Source organism: Antedon bifida, chromosome 7 (assembly GCF_963402885.1).
Source record: "Antedon bifida chromosome 7, ecAntBifi1.1, whole genome shotgun sequence".
Classification (NCBI taxonomy): domain Eukaryota; kingdom Metazoa; phylum Echinodermata; class Crinoidea; order Comatulida; family Antedonidae; genus Antedon; species Antedon bifida.
In genome coordinates, this window is record NC_136232.1 from 2,266,990 (window position 1) to 2,285,210 (window position 18,221).

Below are 18,221 nucleotides of genomic sequence, written 5' to 3' on the forward strand. Positions count from 1 at the left end.
ACACAAAAATTATATTTCTATGTCTGTTAGTTATCGAGAACTGCTAATGCCCTCAAATATGGACAAAATTGTGTAAAAATGTAAATGAAATGATGTCAAAGGTCAAAAATATCATTTCCGATAATTTTCGGACAAACTTTTGCATTACCATGAATATAAATGTTGGTATTCTGCATAATTTGAGACTAAAATAAAGTTTCTATGACAACCGGTTTTTGAGATATGGACACCATTTAAAAGCAAGGTCATAGGTCAAAAATCATACTTCCCGTAATTGTATACAAAAAACTTTCATTACAGCATATACAAACATACATATACTGAGTACTTTGGTACCAAAATTATATTTCTACGACCTCTGGTTCCTGAGAAATGCGAAAAAATGTTAATTTGTTAAAACCAACATGGCCGACTAAATGGGTCAAAAACAACCCCATGGGACACGATTTGAAAATGTTAACAACCTGATCTGGTTACTAGACATACTTGAGATTATAAAAAATCACATTAAAAAAATATACCTCAGGGGTGCATGGGAACCCCCATTTCCTACTAGACTAGTATCTTTTCCTAGAGTTGCGTCGATGTTTGGGGTTGATGGCGAAGAAGTGTTAACTTTATGGATAATCTGAATACAGACTATTCAACCGGGGGGGGGGGGGGGATATTGCAATGCAAAAGATAAATAGGGTTTAGTACAATTTTTAGTTCTTAAATAAATACTCTGTAAAAAGACGAACATAACACAAATACACACTTTATTCAGATATTCTGTTACCAAAAACTGTTGTGTTTAATGTACGTCATTATACTGACGTATATTGAACTACTGTAGGGCATAAGGTGAAACTTGATATATTCAACCCTAGCGAAGGACTGGAGTTCAGTATGGTAATTTTTACAGTAAACCTGTATAAAAATTATGATTTAGTTATCATGATTTTTTGCATTGTTACTGCTCTTTTTAATATACAAAATAGGGAAACAGACCCCTTATTATACTGTATGTACACTATTACGCTCAATAATACTTCTAAAATAAATATGTTTAAAACCAAATTTAACGTCAATTAATTGTAGCGTGTTTACAAAATTTACTGTTAGGGATCAATTTTTGCAGCAAAGATTAGTTTCTTGTACTTGGTTTTCACTTGGGTACAACACAAGGAGGGAAGCCCTCTGTAAGTAATTTGACCAATCATGAAGCGATGGATCCCCGAACTGTCGCTTGTGATGCGCCCACATCGTTGCACCGAGTCCAAATGGGAACCAAGTTTTAAAGAAAAACAGAAACTTTAGAATTGATATAATTGCATGATGACTAAATAAACTTCCCTATAATTAGTGGCAACATGTGCTATAAGGGTAAATTGCCTCCAGCTCACCACTTGGAAAGGGAACTAATATAGATATAAAATACAATAACAATTAACAACTACATAAAACTATAAATACTGAAAAAGAAAAATGCTATTAAAATAGTGTACACTAAGGCATGACCACATCTCATGATTACTTGTACTAATAAATATATACTTTAAAAAGATGAAGATTCTTTACTATTAAAACACAGCAATTATAGTTATTTATTTTAGCTAACTTATATTATGGCTACATTTCTCCCAACACAAGAATATTTGTAAGATTCAAATATATAAATACATAAATATTTGGAAATCAGATTCTGTAGAAAAAAAGAAAAGCATTGGTCAATCAAGGTTGTTTTGGTATTGGGAAGGTTGACTGTATTATATCATTGAAAGGCTAGCAATACAAAAACTCTGTCTACATTATTAAAGTAGTCTGATGTTCCCAAATATAGTAGTGATATGACATCATCATGTCTATATATGGGCACAGTACATTTTTTTGCCACATAAAGTTTGATAGTGTAGACAGAGCTTTAGACTAATCCATTCACATCACCTAGCAAATTTCTGGAGTCTATACACACTGTATGTTTGGTATGCATTGTGATGTGTGTAAAATCCGGAGTATCAGCTAGGTCTTTGGTTGTAGACCAAAATTAGTAAAAAGATAAATATTCTGGCACATATGGCGTTTCATACATATAATACTTGAGCTCACATTTCAGATAAAAATTGAAACGCTGATTGGTGGACTAACATAAAAAAGACAATAACTGCCAAAATATTTATCTTTTTACTACTTTCAGTCTAGAACCTCGACTACTAGACAATGTGATTGAGACAATTAATCATTAAATTTTAACTATCTTGAAATCGTCAAGTACTGTACATGTGGAATAGACACTGAGGCTAGTCACATTTATACCATATTTGTGTGGTTTAAATACATACATATATATCAATCAATCATTGATTTTGGTTTATACTTTTTCACCCCTCTCTTGTAAACTTATATTGCATGTTCTAAAATTCAATAATCCAATATACAATTTTACCTCAGATAACTTCCACCACCACCCCAATCCCTAGTACTGCCACAACAAAACAAACATCAATTATAAATACCTATTTCCCAATAATATAAAATGTATTTAAAAAAAAATTATTGCTTAAACTCCCTACAGTACATATTTTTTTTCAAGATTCCTTATCAATACAATATACGGAATTATCATTTACTTTTTTATATTATAATATATTATAATATATATTGTACGTAGAAATAATCTGTTTTTACAAATGACTGGCTATAAAAAACATCTGGGGTGGTTATCACTTTCAAAACATGGCTAACAATAAGAACACAAGATTAAAATTTAGGAACTGGTCGTCTTATGGCATGGGTTCATTATACAATTAATAATGAATGTTTATGAGGTGAATGGTGAGAATATTTCATGAGTTTAAAGAATGAAATATTCTCTCCATTCAATTAATATTTCTTAATTTATCTACTGCCTCCATCTTGAATCATTGTCCACAGCTAGGCCAGGAAGCTAGGCCATTGAAAAAGGCAGCGCTTCAATTTTGGACGCGGAATAGAACAATTAAATGGCAAGCGCTACAGATTGATTTTCGAACGCGGATTAGCCAACCTCGCATATCAGAAAATTATCACCATTAAATATCACTATTATATGACTTTCACGAACGCGGATTAGTCAACCTTGCATATCAGAAAATGATCATCATTAAATATCACTATTATATCACTTTCACGAACGCGGATTAGTCAACCTTGCATATCAGAAAATGATCACCATTAAATATCACTATTATATCACTTTCTCGAATGCGGATTAGTCAACCTCGCATATCAGAAAATGATCACCATTAAATATCACTATTATATCACTTTCACGAATGCGGATTAGTCAACCTCGCATATCAGAAAATGATCACCATTAAATATCACTACTATATCACTTTCACGAACGCGGATTAGTCAACCTTGCATATCAGAAAATGATCACCATTAAATATCACTATTATATCACTTTCACGAACGCGGATTAGTCAACCTCGCATATCAGAAAATGATCACCATTCACTATCACTATTATATCACTTTTCCATTAAGTAGAACTGAATATCAAAAGGTCTGTAATGCATAACTAAAAAACAATCAAATGGCAAGGATACATTGAGGTATGTTACTATAAACATAACTTAAATTAAATATATCCTGTATTGGTAAAAGAAGTACTGTTACAATAAGCACACAATAATAATAATATCCTGGATTTATATAGCGCCTAATGTTGTGAAACCTCTAAGCGCTGAACATTATTACCCCAGTCATATTTTGGATCAAACACGTATGAAAACATACTTCCATAATGCAGCTAGTAATCAGCGCAAAGTTGCGTCTTGATCTAACCGGGTACCCATTTATACACCTGGGTGGAGAGAGGCAAGCGTAAGTAAAGTATCTTGCCTACGGATACAAGCAATGCGGCGAGAGTTGGATTCGAACCTCGGTCTCACGATCAGTAGTCCAACGTCCAACACACTGCGCCACACGCCCTCACACAAGCTTCTTTATCAAATAAGCTCTGTTTTGCTAAGCATAAAATCAATTTGGCATCACATACACAAACAGTTTAACATACTAGCTACTCAGTTGATATGAACTTAAGCTCTGTTTACACTATCAAACTAGTGTGATGGCCCAAATATGGTACTGATATGACATCATCATGTCCATATATGGGTACATCACATTTTTTTGTCACATACAGTTTGATAGTGTAGACAAAGCTTTATACTAGGCTGTCACAATACTAGGCTGTCACTACAAAGATTTATAAAATAGACATCATATGGTACACGACATTGGTAAAAATACTATCTCCTTGTTCCTATGAGAATACGTAATTATTATTTATTTCTTCTTGTAATAAATGGTTATGAGATCATTGTGAGATTTGAGCCTAGCGTGAGCGCAGGGAACCTGACAAGAAGATTTCTTGAACGTTTCAATAACTGCTGATACGTAAGGCTAGTTTTAAATACAGTATACCTCTACAGAAATTAGTGACTTTATCTGTTCTAATTTACCATTTAAACGCTGGTTCTGGAGAGGTAGACCAAGTAGAGTTACACAAGGCATTCAATAATATTTGTGACTATAGGCCTAGATCAATATACCCACTGAATAATGTTAGTATAAGTATAATAGCAAATCCAAGCAGTAAGCCGGCGTTCTGAAGAAGAAATATTGAAATGTTGGTAGGAGATAGACTTGGATCATCGTCAGATGAATTATTTATTTCTGGAAGCTGTTAAAGAAAAAGAAACACATTATTTAGAACTCTAAATTCAACAATGTTTATTTTGTTGCAAATAAAAATTAGAATTTGGAATTCTAAGTTAATAGACAATCTATACTTTAACATTCAGAGAAATTTTTTTTATTACTGTATTATTATTTTTTTATACTGAGTGACCTCTTCAGTCAAAGACTGTTCTCCCAGAGGGCCCATATATGATTAGTATCTGTGTGTGACAGTGGCAGTTTTTTCATTCTTAATCTAAGAGGAAGCTTATTTCAAATAATAGCACCTGCAAAAGCAATTCTAGATATCCTAGGATTAATGCAAATGAGAAAGTTGAAATCATCATACATTTTTGTCTTATATTTAATTTCAATAATATAAAAAGAATCGCCTAAAAGTTGTGGGTCTTGTCACAAAGAGAACATCAATCAATAAATAATAAAACAAAAGTAAAGCATGCATTTGTACCTACCATGTCTACAAGTGATATATACAAAAACATGCCACCAGCCAGAGCAAATATCCACTCCCCTGCTTCTGTAAGCTCACCCAGTAGAATGCCGATTGCAAGGCCAAAATAACAAGTTACTGCTGACGCTAGGTTTGCCATCACAGCTTGCTTTACTGTCAGACCTGAATTTAATAATATAGCAAAATCCCCTACAAATAAAACAAAGCAGAATAATTAGTTTTACTGGAACATCAAGTAAAAATAAGCACTATCAAACTAGTTGACAAAAAAGTGTGATGTGACCAAATATGGTTGTTATATGACATCATCATGTTTATATATGGGCACATCACATTTTTGTCACAAAGTTTGATAGTGTAGACATGACATGTGTGAATTTGTTTAAATATTTATACAATATATATATATATATATATATATACTGTTTTGTAACAGGGGATTTCTACTTATAAGCTGTGCTTCAGAGATTCCCCCTTTCCATTCTTTTGTTTTGTAATGATTATTTATGTATGTTTATGTTTTTGTGAATGGAAATAAAGAAACAAACAGAAACAAACAAACAATTATTTTGTGTCAGGAACAGTTAAATCATGGAGTAATGAGTAAATATTTTTCAGAAAAATTGTCTTGAATATAGATTTTCTTTGTGTGGTAGAAAACATTTCGAGAAACTTTCATGAAAATTCAGCATAACATTTGTATTGTAAATAGACAAACAGACAGGTAAACAATTAGATAAACACACACAAACAGGAGTGGAAACATCACCTCTATAGTAGAGGTAACAATTTGAATAACTAACATGAACTGTGGAACAGTCCAATCATTGGTCTCACAATTAATTTGTACAGAAACAATACTGAATTCTCTAATACCCTTTCACATCGCAATAGCAAAACTCTAGAGTTTATGTACCAGGGCACACACCATACAATATGCAGCTGTTGATTCCCACAGAGTTTGTAAAACTCTGGAGTTTTGCAATAATAATAATAATAATAATAATAATAATAATAATAGTTCATTCCTATATAGCGCATACAAGCAAGCTCTCAATGCGCTGAACATTATTACCCCAGTCATTTTTTTCAATGCGATGTGAAAGTAGTATAAAGCTCTGTCAAAACTAGTTTGACAAAAGAGGTGTGATGTGCCCAAATATGGTATTGATATGCCCAAATATGTTAGCAATATGACATCATCATTACATGTTTTTGTCACATAAAGTTTGATAGTGTAGCCAGAGCTAAAGATTATTATTATGCATATTACAATAAAAACTAGTACCTAACTCATGTGGAAACTCCTCACATATAACTGCTATAGAAATACTGATGCCACTAGCAATGGAGTGCGTGAATGATGCGCCAATAGCCAAGCCATCAATGAAGTTGTGCAGGCCATCGCCAAAGGCTATCATGTAAGCCACTGAGGCAATTGCCTTCTTTGTGGAACTGAAGTCAACCTCTGCATGCTCATGACCACAGATTGGCTTGCCATTGCCATTCATCTAAAAAAGAAGATTATTCAGTGATGATATATAATAAGTAACATTACAACAGTAGAAATGTAATATTTATATAGCGCTTCAAACAATCAGTAGATTGTCCCAAAGAAATAAAAAATAACAGATTGAAAGAGATTGATGTCTTCAGGCTATTAAGCTCTGTCTACACTATCTAACAAGTTTGACAAAAAAGTGTGATGTGCCTAAATATGGTAGTGATATACCCAAATATGGTAAGTGATATGACACATCACATATTTTGATATTGTATACAGAGCTTTAGGTAGAACAAAAAGTACAAATGTACTACTGTAGTAGAATCCCTACTAAGGGGACAACTTTGGGACCCAACAAATAAGGTGTTTCCCTGAATAGGAGTTTGCGATAGTGTTTAAACATATATTTACCCTCATTTCACAGAAAAGTGTCCTCATAATAAGGTAACTCCTGAATAGGGGTAGCCATAATGTTAAAAAATAAATTTTCCCTCATTCCTTTACAGAAAAGTGTCCCCTTAAATGCCAATTAACACAGATGAGCGGTATTTATCCCGGATTTCAGCTCAACCATCCGCTCCGCGTTTTGTTTAATGGTCATATGAAATAACATAGATTCTATATTTTTTGTTCTCTGTTCACCATTTGCTGTTTCAGCTCGTCTGTGTAAATTGGCCTTTATAGGGTGTCCCAAAGGAAAGGTTCTACTGTAGTGTTTAAAGCTCTGTCTACACTATCAACTAGTTTGACAAAAAAGTGTGATATGATTGACACATCACATTTTTTTGTCGCATAAAGTTTGATAGTGTAGACAGAGCAAGTACCTGTAAAGGTGCAAGTTCCTCTGTATTCTTTTCATCTGATAGCGATACTTTACGACCATGTATCCCAGTTCCATTAAAAGGCATGGTCACATGATTACCTACTGTATGCATCTGGTAGTCTTCTATCACTTGAGGTATATAGTGATTAGACATTGGTATTGTTGAAACCTTTTCTAGACTACCTCTAAGCCGATTTTTCTGTGGTATATGAAAATAGTAAATAAATAAGAATAAATACTGTTTATTGTCAATGCTAAACTTTGTCTTGTAGAGGTTAGCTTATTGATAGCAAGAAAGTGAATTGTATTGGTAAACCTTTCTAGACTACCTCTAAGCTGATTTTTCTGTGGTATAGGAATATATAGTAAATCATTAAGAAATAAATAATGTCTATATTAAGTCAATGGTAAACTTTGTCTTGTAGAGTGAATTGTAGATTAATGGGACAACTTTAGGACCAAACAATGTGTCACTCAATAGGAGTGTCCTCTGAAAAGGGGTTGGTTATATTGTTGAAGTATATATTGTCCCCTTAATAGAAGTGTCCCTAGAATAGGGGTGTCCCAGTTCTACTGTATTTTGATATCCTAATGTCCCAGTGAGCAAAATTGAAAGACACACACTATAGTTCATTCATTAATGTTTCAGTATCCAAATCGGTTTATTGTCATTGTGAAAATGTGTAAACTATGTAATATCATATTCAAAGCTCTGTGAACACTATCAAACTAGTTGGACAAAAAAGTGTGATTTGCCACATATGGTAGTGATATGCCCAAATATGGTAGTGATATGCTCAAATATGGTAGTGATATGACATCATCATGTCCATATATGGGCAAATCACAATTTTTTTTGTCACATAAACTTTGATATATGTAGACAGAGCTTTACATACTTTTTTTCTTCCCACTGCTATGATCTTCAAAATTCTTTCAATCAAAAAGAAAAGGTAGATGCCACCTAGAATTGTCATGTTCTTCCAGACAAACCTTTGACCTTCTGTGTCCACCGTCATCCCATGGGCCTATAAAAGAATACATTAATCATTGAATAAAACTGCGGTTATGCAAAGATTTGGAAGGGTAGGATATTTTTACTTATTTCCGAAGGTCGGCAAAAATAATTTTAATTGAAAATACAATAAACTTAGTTGTAGCAAGGCAATCTAACAACAAGATGCTGACCTCCGGAGATCAATGGGCTTATCTGTGGCTGTGACATGATCACTTCCACGCCCCTTAACAGGCACTGTGCACCACGGAGAATATGTACTCAGTACTTTTGGTATTTGTCGCAGCCAGACACAAGAGCAAAGAAACTGATACGAGTTCCTATCTTGGCAAGGCAAGCTCAGTGCCCTGTAGTTAGATTACTTTGGTTGAAGACAACATATTTCATAAAATTATAACAGTATTTTACTCACCTCTGGTATAAGGCTTAAAACAGCATTTGCAGCTAAGGTACCCACAGCTAAACACACTAGAAACATTAACACCTTTTTATAAAGTCTTTTGTTCATTAATGGAACAACGCATATACCAAGTACAGCACCAACGTTTATTATCGTAACAAACAGAAATCCAAAGCCCCACACTGTTGACAAAAAGCAATATATATTCAATTTATAATTAATGTTTACTAAATAATTTGTTACAAGTACTTAACATAGAGTAGTAGAACTACTCCTTTGGGACACCCTATTATGAGGACATTTTGTTAGGTCTTGAAAGTGTACCCTTAATAGGGGGTCATACTAATCTACACCCAGTAGGCCCTGGTATCGCCCGATGGTGTCTTATAATATAAAATGTTATCAAGTACATGGTAACATTATATTTAATGTTATTGTGAAATTTAATTGTACGTTTTATACATTTTTAATGTAAAAACCAAAAAAATTATTTTAATATATACGTTAAATATATAAGTTAAATTTCACTAAATCACTTGACATCATTTTATCATAAAAACCTACCAGACAATACCAGGCATAGAATAGTATTCATTTATTGGTTGTCAAACACAGAAAATATGTACACGGTTTGAAATTATTTTTTCATTTGTTAAAAATTCACATAAAAATATAAAATGAGTTAAAAAGGTTAAAATTTGATAAAATACAGATAAAACACGTTGTTTAAAATACGAATGATCACTTCATAGGGATTCTGCTTTAATCAGTGAATTATTTAAAATTATAATTACTGTATGCTTTTCATTTGGAAAAGTTATGACAGATAATTGTTTTGTAAATTGAATATGAAACAATTTAATATTTAAACTATTTATGGGATTGTATTTATGAGTGGTTATTGAAATTTATACGATGGACTGTACATATTAATCGCTCATACACCTGTTATTCACACACAATTAACTAATAATTTAATTAAACAAATTAAAATTAAATAAAAATAATTTTTTAAACTAAATAATATTGTTACAGGTACTTAAAAACATAGTATTAGAACTACTCCTTTGGTCTCACATCTATTATTCATGGCGTTCGAAAATTCTACTTTTAAGTTTAATTTAACTGTACATTTAAGATTATAATATATGTAGCTTATTTTTAGTTGTTCTCCGTAAACGGGAAAATGGCAACTTTGTCGTACTTAAAAAGTTAAGACGACAGAATTTCACACTAAGCTCCACCCACTTTGTTAAAGCTCAAGTATAAATTATTCATGATTGAGAACGGTCCTGTGGCTTCCCGTCCTGTTTCGTAAAAAAGTCCCTAATATTATATTGTTAATGTTCTCTACTGAACCACTTTGGAAATCAATGCTTTAGCACTGAAAGTGTTATTCAGCATAAAGACAGAATAAATAATCAGCGAATCATTTCAAATTATAATTATGCTTTACCTTTGGTGAGTTTACAACAGGTAATTGTTTTGTAAACTGAATATGAAACAATTTTATTTAAAAAAGTTATGGAATTATATTTTGGAGTACAGTAGTTACTCCCATTTATACGAATTTATTTATTTATGGAATAACAATTTAAATATTCATCGCTCATACACCTGTTGTTTGCACACAAAGTATATGGAATTAATCTTGTAGGATTATTAAAGCTTAGAACGATATTTTTAGCAAGGCCATCGCAATAAAAAATATAATAATGTTCGGTTATTATTTAAAAATGCAAACATCCAACATAATCTTATTTTTTTATTGACACATTGATTTGTGCTGAAACAATTAAAAACAATTAGTCTAATAAACAAATATTGCTAATGGATAGAAAACTTATGAATTAATTATATGTACACAGTTTGATTAGTGTATTAGAATAAAAAATATTGTACAGTATGAATGAAGAATGAAAGCTTGAATGAATTATTAACAGATGAGAGAAATAGATGGATGAGCGAAGAATAGATTTTGCAAAGAATAAATGAAGAATGAGAATGAATTAAGAATGAAAATGAATGAAGACTGGATGAATGAAGAATGAATGAATGAAAAATGGAAAGAATAAATAAAAATAAATGAAGAATGGAATACATAAAAATGAAGACTGGATGACAAGTACAAAAATGAATAAATAAATAAATGAATGAAGAATGGACAAATGAAGAATGGAAATAAATAAATTAATAAACAGAGAATGAACGGTTGGTATACTGTTGCTGCTGAGGAAGAAATATGTTCACATTTTATTGGTTAAAGGATGATGCTTATTTACCTTCAAGGGCTGAGGGTCCTTCAGTTGTATCATTCATATTGTTGATTCCTACAGAAATACATACACAGCACAAGTTGAAATCTTCTTGTTCAATAAACAGTCAATTTGTGGGTAGAGTTCATAAAGGAAAAGGTATTATTGAGTCTGAATGTGAATGAGTTCTTTCCACCAATTTAAGTGTTCTTATCGTGCTCAATTTCGCCTATCTATTGTTGCTGCTGCAGTATAATTAATATATCTGATTACAATTGTGTACTACAGCTGTATAAAAGAAAATGAGATATTATTACAACATAATTCTAGGTCTACTACTCTAGGTCATAGGAAAGACACAATTATAGAACTCACTTAATGAGAAAGACACATGAGTTTAAAACATACTAGATAGTCAAGCTACTGGTACTATTAGTCTGTAGTAGAATGGGGTTCCTACTAAAGTAAAACATGTACGAAGTGCGCCTGCTGGGCTCCCACATACTAAAACTAAATGCCAGATACTGTACAATTTATGTTTTGTGTGTAGGCCTACTGTAGTGTAGGAGGCATATATGTCTTTTCAGATATTTTTAACTTGATGATAGATAGGCCTACATTTGTCAATAAAACATGATAATAATTTGAGGACGATCAAAGCATATTGATCGAAACGTCAAGAAACTCAACAGTTCATTTCAGAACTAATATACGTGGTGTACTGCAAAATATATATATCAACAAATGATAATAATTAATATTGTGTAAATGTTATGGCAGATACTGTCCTGATGATAATAAAGGCCTATGCCTACAAAAATGAATGAATGTATTGTATAATTTATATTATTTATTTAATTGATTTATTATTTATTTATATTAGATATTTCTATTAATCTTTTATACTATAAAGAAGTAATAGAAATAATAATTTAATATGATAGATCAGGCCCTCTACTAACTAGGCCTAGCGGTTAATGATCGATCACTATCGGCTACTTTCCTATTTAGTTAGGCCTAGCCTTTGTATGTAGCCTAACACTAACAGAGATAAGCTAGTATAGTAAGGTCCTCTCTCTATAGCAGAAGGGGAATAGGAGGAGGAGGCATAGGCCTAGGCCTATTTCCATTTACAGTCTACCTAAGCCTAGCTAGTTATAAATAAAATTGTTCATCTATCTATCATTCAATACTAATTACTAATCAAAGAAAATTATGTTTCAGAGTGTCGTTTTACCTGCTCTTTTCATCACTGATGATCAAAATATTCGTCGTCTTGTTGTTGTCAGAGCAGGGGTCATACGTGGCTAATTATCAACACCACCCACACCGCACCGGTTTCTGTTGTGTGTTTACTACGCACACATGCGTTTTGGTTTTTGTTTTGAGTATAAAAACGCCACCATATCGCTGACGTCACAGCTATCATTTGAATAAAATTACTCTTTTTGTAATATTGTAGAATTAATATTTAATTCATTCATTTAACTTATAATAAGTGTGCATAGAGTTATTAATTGCTTTAATTTTAAAATTCAGATTGAATTAATTTCTATACATAATTTCCAGGTAGTTTTTCACGTTAGGCCTATATTTTGAATAGATAGCATTTCGCACTTTAGAATTAAATTATGATTTAAACATCATTATTCATAATATATTAAATAACGATGAAACAAAACAGACAAAATACTTTTATCAAAACGTTTAGTAACAATATATATAGTTTATTATTTCAACACAAAGAAATAAATCAAATCAATAGAAAGTATATGAAATAGACAAATTTTATTCTCATTCTTTTTTATATCATCAATTTCGACACAACATTATTCTAAAAATAAACCAGTTACTTTAAAACAACGATGATTATGATCACATGACTAAAATGATACTTAGATTTAATGACCTTATCGTTTTGAAAACCAACTTAACGGTATTCAATAACTAAAATGATATTTAGATTTAATTATCATATCGTTTTGAAATCAACGGTATTCAAAAACGGAAAATAATGCCCGATAACGATATCAAGTATCCGATAACGATAAACATACTATATCCGATAATGACCAATGTTTTAACCCATGGGACCTACAGTTACCCGTAACTACCACATGGTCAACGTCCCGATCATCCGGCCAATTATGAGTTTAGTGTTGTAGATGAAAATAGGCCTATTTATATCGTTACGACTAATCGATTTCTATAAATGAAAAACTAAAAAATCTGACACGCCATTCTAGGCAGTAGACAGCAAGCAGCAGGTCATCGTATTTAAGAGAATCTTGCAAGCAAAAGAACGATGGCGTTGGCAATCAAGGTGAACAGACCAACACTAGGGCTGATGGCTCCAGATGCAGGGTTTTCCATGTCATTACAAAAATGATGATTGCAACATTTGGTTGCAAACTTTTCGGGTGGATTACCTATAAACAAAACAAGCATTTTATTTTAAAATTCCATATATAATAAACAACATTATACCTTTCAATTATTGCTTATTAGATTTAGCATATGATGCATACTGTGGATTTTATTTCAAGTAAAATCAAATACGGGTTAATGTTACCATATATTTCTAAGGGCTTGTTTCTACTGAAACATTTCAAAATAACAGCATTCCGCGAATATCGGTTTTGTTTTTAAAAAAAGATCGCACCGAAGCTGAAAATTGCTCCGAAACCGTTTTAAAGACCGGTATTTGACGATAGAACCCGGAATCAATTGGAGTTTTTAAAACAGTATTTAAATATCTGTTCTTTTTATGTGGACCTGTGTTTCTGCTGGCAAAATATACCGTTTATTCAACCGGTATTTTAAATCAGAAATAGGCAATACACTTCAACACAAGGGCCTGTTTCTGCTGAGAGATTGAATACGGATTTAAATACCGTGTTCTAAAATACCGTATGTTCTTGCCAAGTAGAAACGGGTCCACATAAAAGGAACCGGTTTTGAACACGGTTTTTAAAAACCCAAATCGATTCCATTACCGGTTTTAAAAACTGCCTAGCAAAGTTTTTAAGAAAAAACGTTCTTTTGGGGGATTCAACAACAACGTTATTATAGGAAGCTTTTCGTTTGCGCCGATGACACATACAAGTATATTAGGACGTTTTCTCTTGATCCATACTAGGTCCAGGCAACGGACCGACGACACTGACCTGTCATTTTCGGTCCGTTGCGCAGAACGAAAGCTCTCTAGTATTAATACGGCCGTCGGAAAAATTGTAAATAATTTATAGTTACCGTCAATGGTAAGGTTTCTCCTCAAGGCTTCTTCGTCATTGTATTCGAATGTTCCGCTCATACACTGGTTGTTACATCTCCTTATAAAATAATGATTGCCCTCGTAACTCATTTTTGTTGCCTAAAAAAGAATCAAACATTAAAATGTATTAATTGTTAATTAAAAATTAATTATCATACTTTGAATAGGCGATTTTGCAGTTTTAATTATTCATTTCAGAAAAAAATCAACAAAAATAATACTTATAAAAGGATGACAAAAAAATAATTTAACCAAAACCATTGTCTGACAGACAATTTGACTGACAATTATTTGGTGTTAAAATGCCATATAAAAAAAACATTAACATTTTTCAGGGGAAAATACATATTTAAGATTTTATTATTACATCATCAACAAGTACAGTCAGTCCCACTTGAACGACCGCCGTTTACGTTATCCAATAAAATTACTATTAAAAATACATGGCTATCTATATCATAATAACACAATCTCCGTAGCTATAGACCCGTTAAACGTCAGCTTTTCATCATCATCCCGATAATATTTCGGATGACAGTTATAAATACTGTTATGATGTCACAATAATGAAATAAGAGTTTTATTCAAACACGTACTTCACAATATCCGCCTTCGGCTAGAGAACAGTTTTGTGATTTCTCTGGATGTCTATGGCAGTCAGAGTCGTCCGTACCATGACAATGGTAACACATCGGAACTGGAATAAAGCAATTATCGGTAGTTAAAAATGTTACATGTTTACAATAATCTCTACAATAAAGTTACTTTTTTCTTTTAAATTACACTTATTCCGTAAAACCAAGGCAAGGCAGGATGCTGAGCTACTACGGAGATCAAAGGGTTTATCTGTGGCTGCGACACGATTGGTTCCACGTCCTTAACAGACACCGCGCGCTGCATAGAATATGTATATAGTACAGTACTGTTGGTATTTGTCGCAGCCAGACATAGATCACAGGATTGTTACGGGTTCCTATCTTGGCAAGGCGAGCTCAGTGTCCTGTTGCATATTACTACCATACTACATTTTTTTGTCAAATTAGTTTGATAGCTTAAGTTTGCCTTGATACAACCATGGACCAACACATAGGCAAATGACGTAGCCCTAACTACGAATGATCTGTAACGCCTTTGTGGTACTTACCTCCTGTATATTCTTCATGGCTCTCTCCTCCTTCCATGGGCTCCTCATCCTGGGCAAATGCGACAACCGCAAGGGCGAGTACGAATACAAACAGCTTCATCTTGTTGCTTATAGTTGATTATTACTATTTACGGAAAATAAAAAATATGTGTAACTTTTGAAAATCAACCCACATTCTAAGTTTTTCATTCATAAAAATATTTTTTTAAATGTAACGGCACGCCTTGGTTTAAGTCGCAATATGATAATATAAATAAGAACATTGTTACGTGCTAAACGAAAAGTTTTTAAAAAAAGTTCTCACTTCAAGCAATGCTACGGACTCATACATTAGTATAGTTATAATTAAAAATCGGACTTACCAAATTTTTTTGATCCAATAGGGGTCTTGACTACTGAGATAGTGAGCGGTGGTAACACACCCCTGCCTTATATTGTGCGAGATTCCGCAAGTCATCATCATATTCAACACCCTTTTATACCAATATTTGTCTTACAACTTCTTTTGTAGTTTCGTGTTTCCTCGGAAACACTGTTAAATAAGGTCTTTGGTCCAAAGCGGCTCCGATCTTGTTTTAGTAGTAACAGTAGATTATGTAAACATCGCTCCCGCTTTTCCATTGGATAGTTTGTTGTAGTATGATCATGACGTCAAAGGACAGAAGCAGGATGATTAAATGGGTGCAAACTTATTCTTAAAATAAATTTGTCACATGTGTCATAGGCCTTGCTTTGGAGAGGAATGAAGTGGCGGATCCAGGATTTTGAAATAGATGGGGAGGGGGGGGGGGGCTAAAATTTGTAGGTGCCGAACTGAATTTATTGTACTTATGCTTTGCATTACAGGGCCGGCTGCAACCCCCCTCCACATTGAATCCGCCTATGGCATGCAGGGGTCGGGAGTGAGGGAAAAGTTGTCCACTCTGAGTGGGGTAAGGAGTCCGGTCTTCATGCTATGTAACAAGCCAGAGATGTGTCGTAACTACAAGTACGAATTCAGCTGATTGTCGTTATTTAGCACTTGTTTTCAGAAGATTATAGACTATGCTGGTGGATCGGAAAAATTATGAACTTCAAAAACCGCGTCAATGGTCAAAAAGGTACTTTATCAAGTACAGTACGCCTAAAAAATTATGTTTGGAGTCATTTTATAATTTGGCTTTGCGGTATGCTTAATCTCCGACCCATCTCACTCCCTTACACTATCGTACCTATTTTCCACCAGTCTTCCATCACACACACGCCTTTAACCCGTACCACACGTCACATTATTTGTAGTCACCCATTCAATTCAAAAGCCAGAGGTAGAGGTCCGTTGCTGTTTTGGGTGTTTCCACATCAATGGAAGGATTTTCAATATTATTATAAGGAGGCGAAGAAGGGTTTTGTATATTTACTTAATTAGGCATTGCGACACGAACTGGGTAACTGATCTTACATAATAAAGAACTACAATAGCTGAACTATAGCATATATTTTCCCCATAATAAACAGTTGGTAATAAAGAGATATGCCTAGTCATTTTGACGTACATCTTAAACTTTGTTCCCACTTTGGTGATCCATCGCGTCGTGATTGGTTAAATTACTTACGTCAGGGTTCCGTCCAATTGGGAACCAAATAGAAGTGTGATCGAGGTGACGTAGTCGGGAACTTTTGACTATAAATACGTATACGGACAACCATCATTCTCCAAATGGTCGAAACATGAATTGAGGTTCATTTTTGGCAGACCAACATCCTGAAAATGTTATAGGCCTAGCTATAAAATAACTGTAATACTTTTATTGAAAAAAAGAAAACGTTACTATCACCTCTTCTCTTCTCCTTGTTTGTTGTTTAACTTGTCAGTTGTATAAGTGGTCTTAGTTAGAGGAAACTGTTGAGCTGGGTCCATCTAGGGCCGTTGTATATCGGTCTTTAATTGGAGCAGGGAAAAGTGAATCCCTGATTGGAGGGAGGGAGTCTTTATTGGAGGGAGACCTGTATAAAGTATTAACTATAACTAACTGTATAAGTGGTCTTAGTTAGAGGAAACTGTTGAGCTGGGTCCATCTAGGGCCGTTGTATATCGGTCTTTAATTGGAGCAGGGAAAAGTGAATCCCTGATTGGAGGGAGGGAGTCTTTATTGGAGGGAGACCTGTATAAAGTATTAACTATAACTAACTACTTAACGGAATAATGTGGTCACATTGACGTTAGAGATAACTCAAATTGATTATTATTAATTTATACATTTGGAAGCTAGAGTTGAACTCCCGTAAGCGGTCACCACCCTTAACGGCCGCACTTACAAAAGTCAGTTTGTTCTTCCTATCTAATTAGTGCATTTGCATTTAGGCCTACCTCCCGCAAACGGGCACGGCCACTTTTTTTTGTTTACTAAACATTAGATTTTTTGTATGATAAATTACCTCCCGTAATTCGTATTGACTTTTGACAACAAAAATACAATTTTGATACTTATTGTGCTTTATATATTAGCTTTATTTCGAAGCGGTTTTTTAGGTGAGATGAAAACTACACAGATTTTGACCGACAATTTTCATATGATAGCCTACAAGCCTTTAACATTTGTCTCAAAATCATAAATAATACCAAACCACCTGATCATAAACAATAACAT

At 33.4% G+C, this 18,221-nt stretch overlaps 3 protein-coding genes across 4 annotated transcripts in view; 1 reads left to right on the forward strand and 2 right to left on the reverse strand.

Moving 5' to 3' along the window:
* LOC144847555 (lysoplasmalogenase TMEM86A-like) overlaps window positions 1-11,651 on the forward strand; it is a 115,512-nt gene extending 103,861 nt beyond the window's left edge. Inside the window, exon 3 of the transcript XR_013613754.1 lies at window positions 11,642-11,651. The gene's annotated coding sequence lies outside the window, so the exon portion shown is untranslated. The remainder of the gene's footprint in view (window positions 1-11,641) is intronic.
* LOC144847548 (metal cation symporter ZIP14-like) lies at window positions 3,660-12,505 on the reverse strand. Of its 2 annotated transcripts, XM_078703963.1 has the most exons (9): window positions 12,414-12,505; window positions 11,204-11,464; window positions 8,934-9,103; window positions 8,406-8,534; window positions 7,836-7,851; window positions 7,508-7,689; window positions 6,468-6,690; window positions 5,181-5,368; window positions 3,660-4,711 (listed from the first exon to the last, which is right to left on the reverse strand). In XM_078703963.1, exons 2-9 carry the CDS (start codon window positions 11,238-11,240, stop codon window positions 4,559-4,561), a joined length of 1,098 nt encoding a protein of 365 aa, XP_078560089.1. In that variant the 5' UTR covers window positions 11,241-11,464; window positions 12,414-12,505; the 3' UTR covers window positions 3,660-4,558. The 2 variants fall into 2 exon arrangements, with proteins under 2 accessions (XP_078560089.1, XP_078560090.1); XM_078703964.1 differs by lacking the exon at window positions 7,836-7,851 and having other exon boundaries at window positions 7,508-7,705.
* A 650-nt stretch (window positions 12,506-13,155) lies between these two features.
* Window positions 13,156-15,694, reverse strand: LOC144848192 (uncharacterized). The gene is made up of 4 exons (XM_078704904.1): window positions 15,595-15,694; window positions 15,047-15,147; window positions 14,429-14,549; window positions 13,156-13,605 (listed from the first exon to the last, which is right to left on the reverse strand). The coding sequence occupies exons 1-4, from the start codon at window positions 15,692-15,694 to the stop codon at window positions 13,454-13,456; spliced, it is 474 nt and encodes a 157-aa protein (XP_078561030.1). The 3' UTR covers window positions 13,156-13,453.
* Between the last annotated feature and the right edge of the window lie 2,527 nt (window positions 15,695-18,221).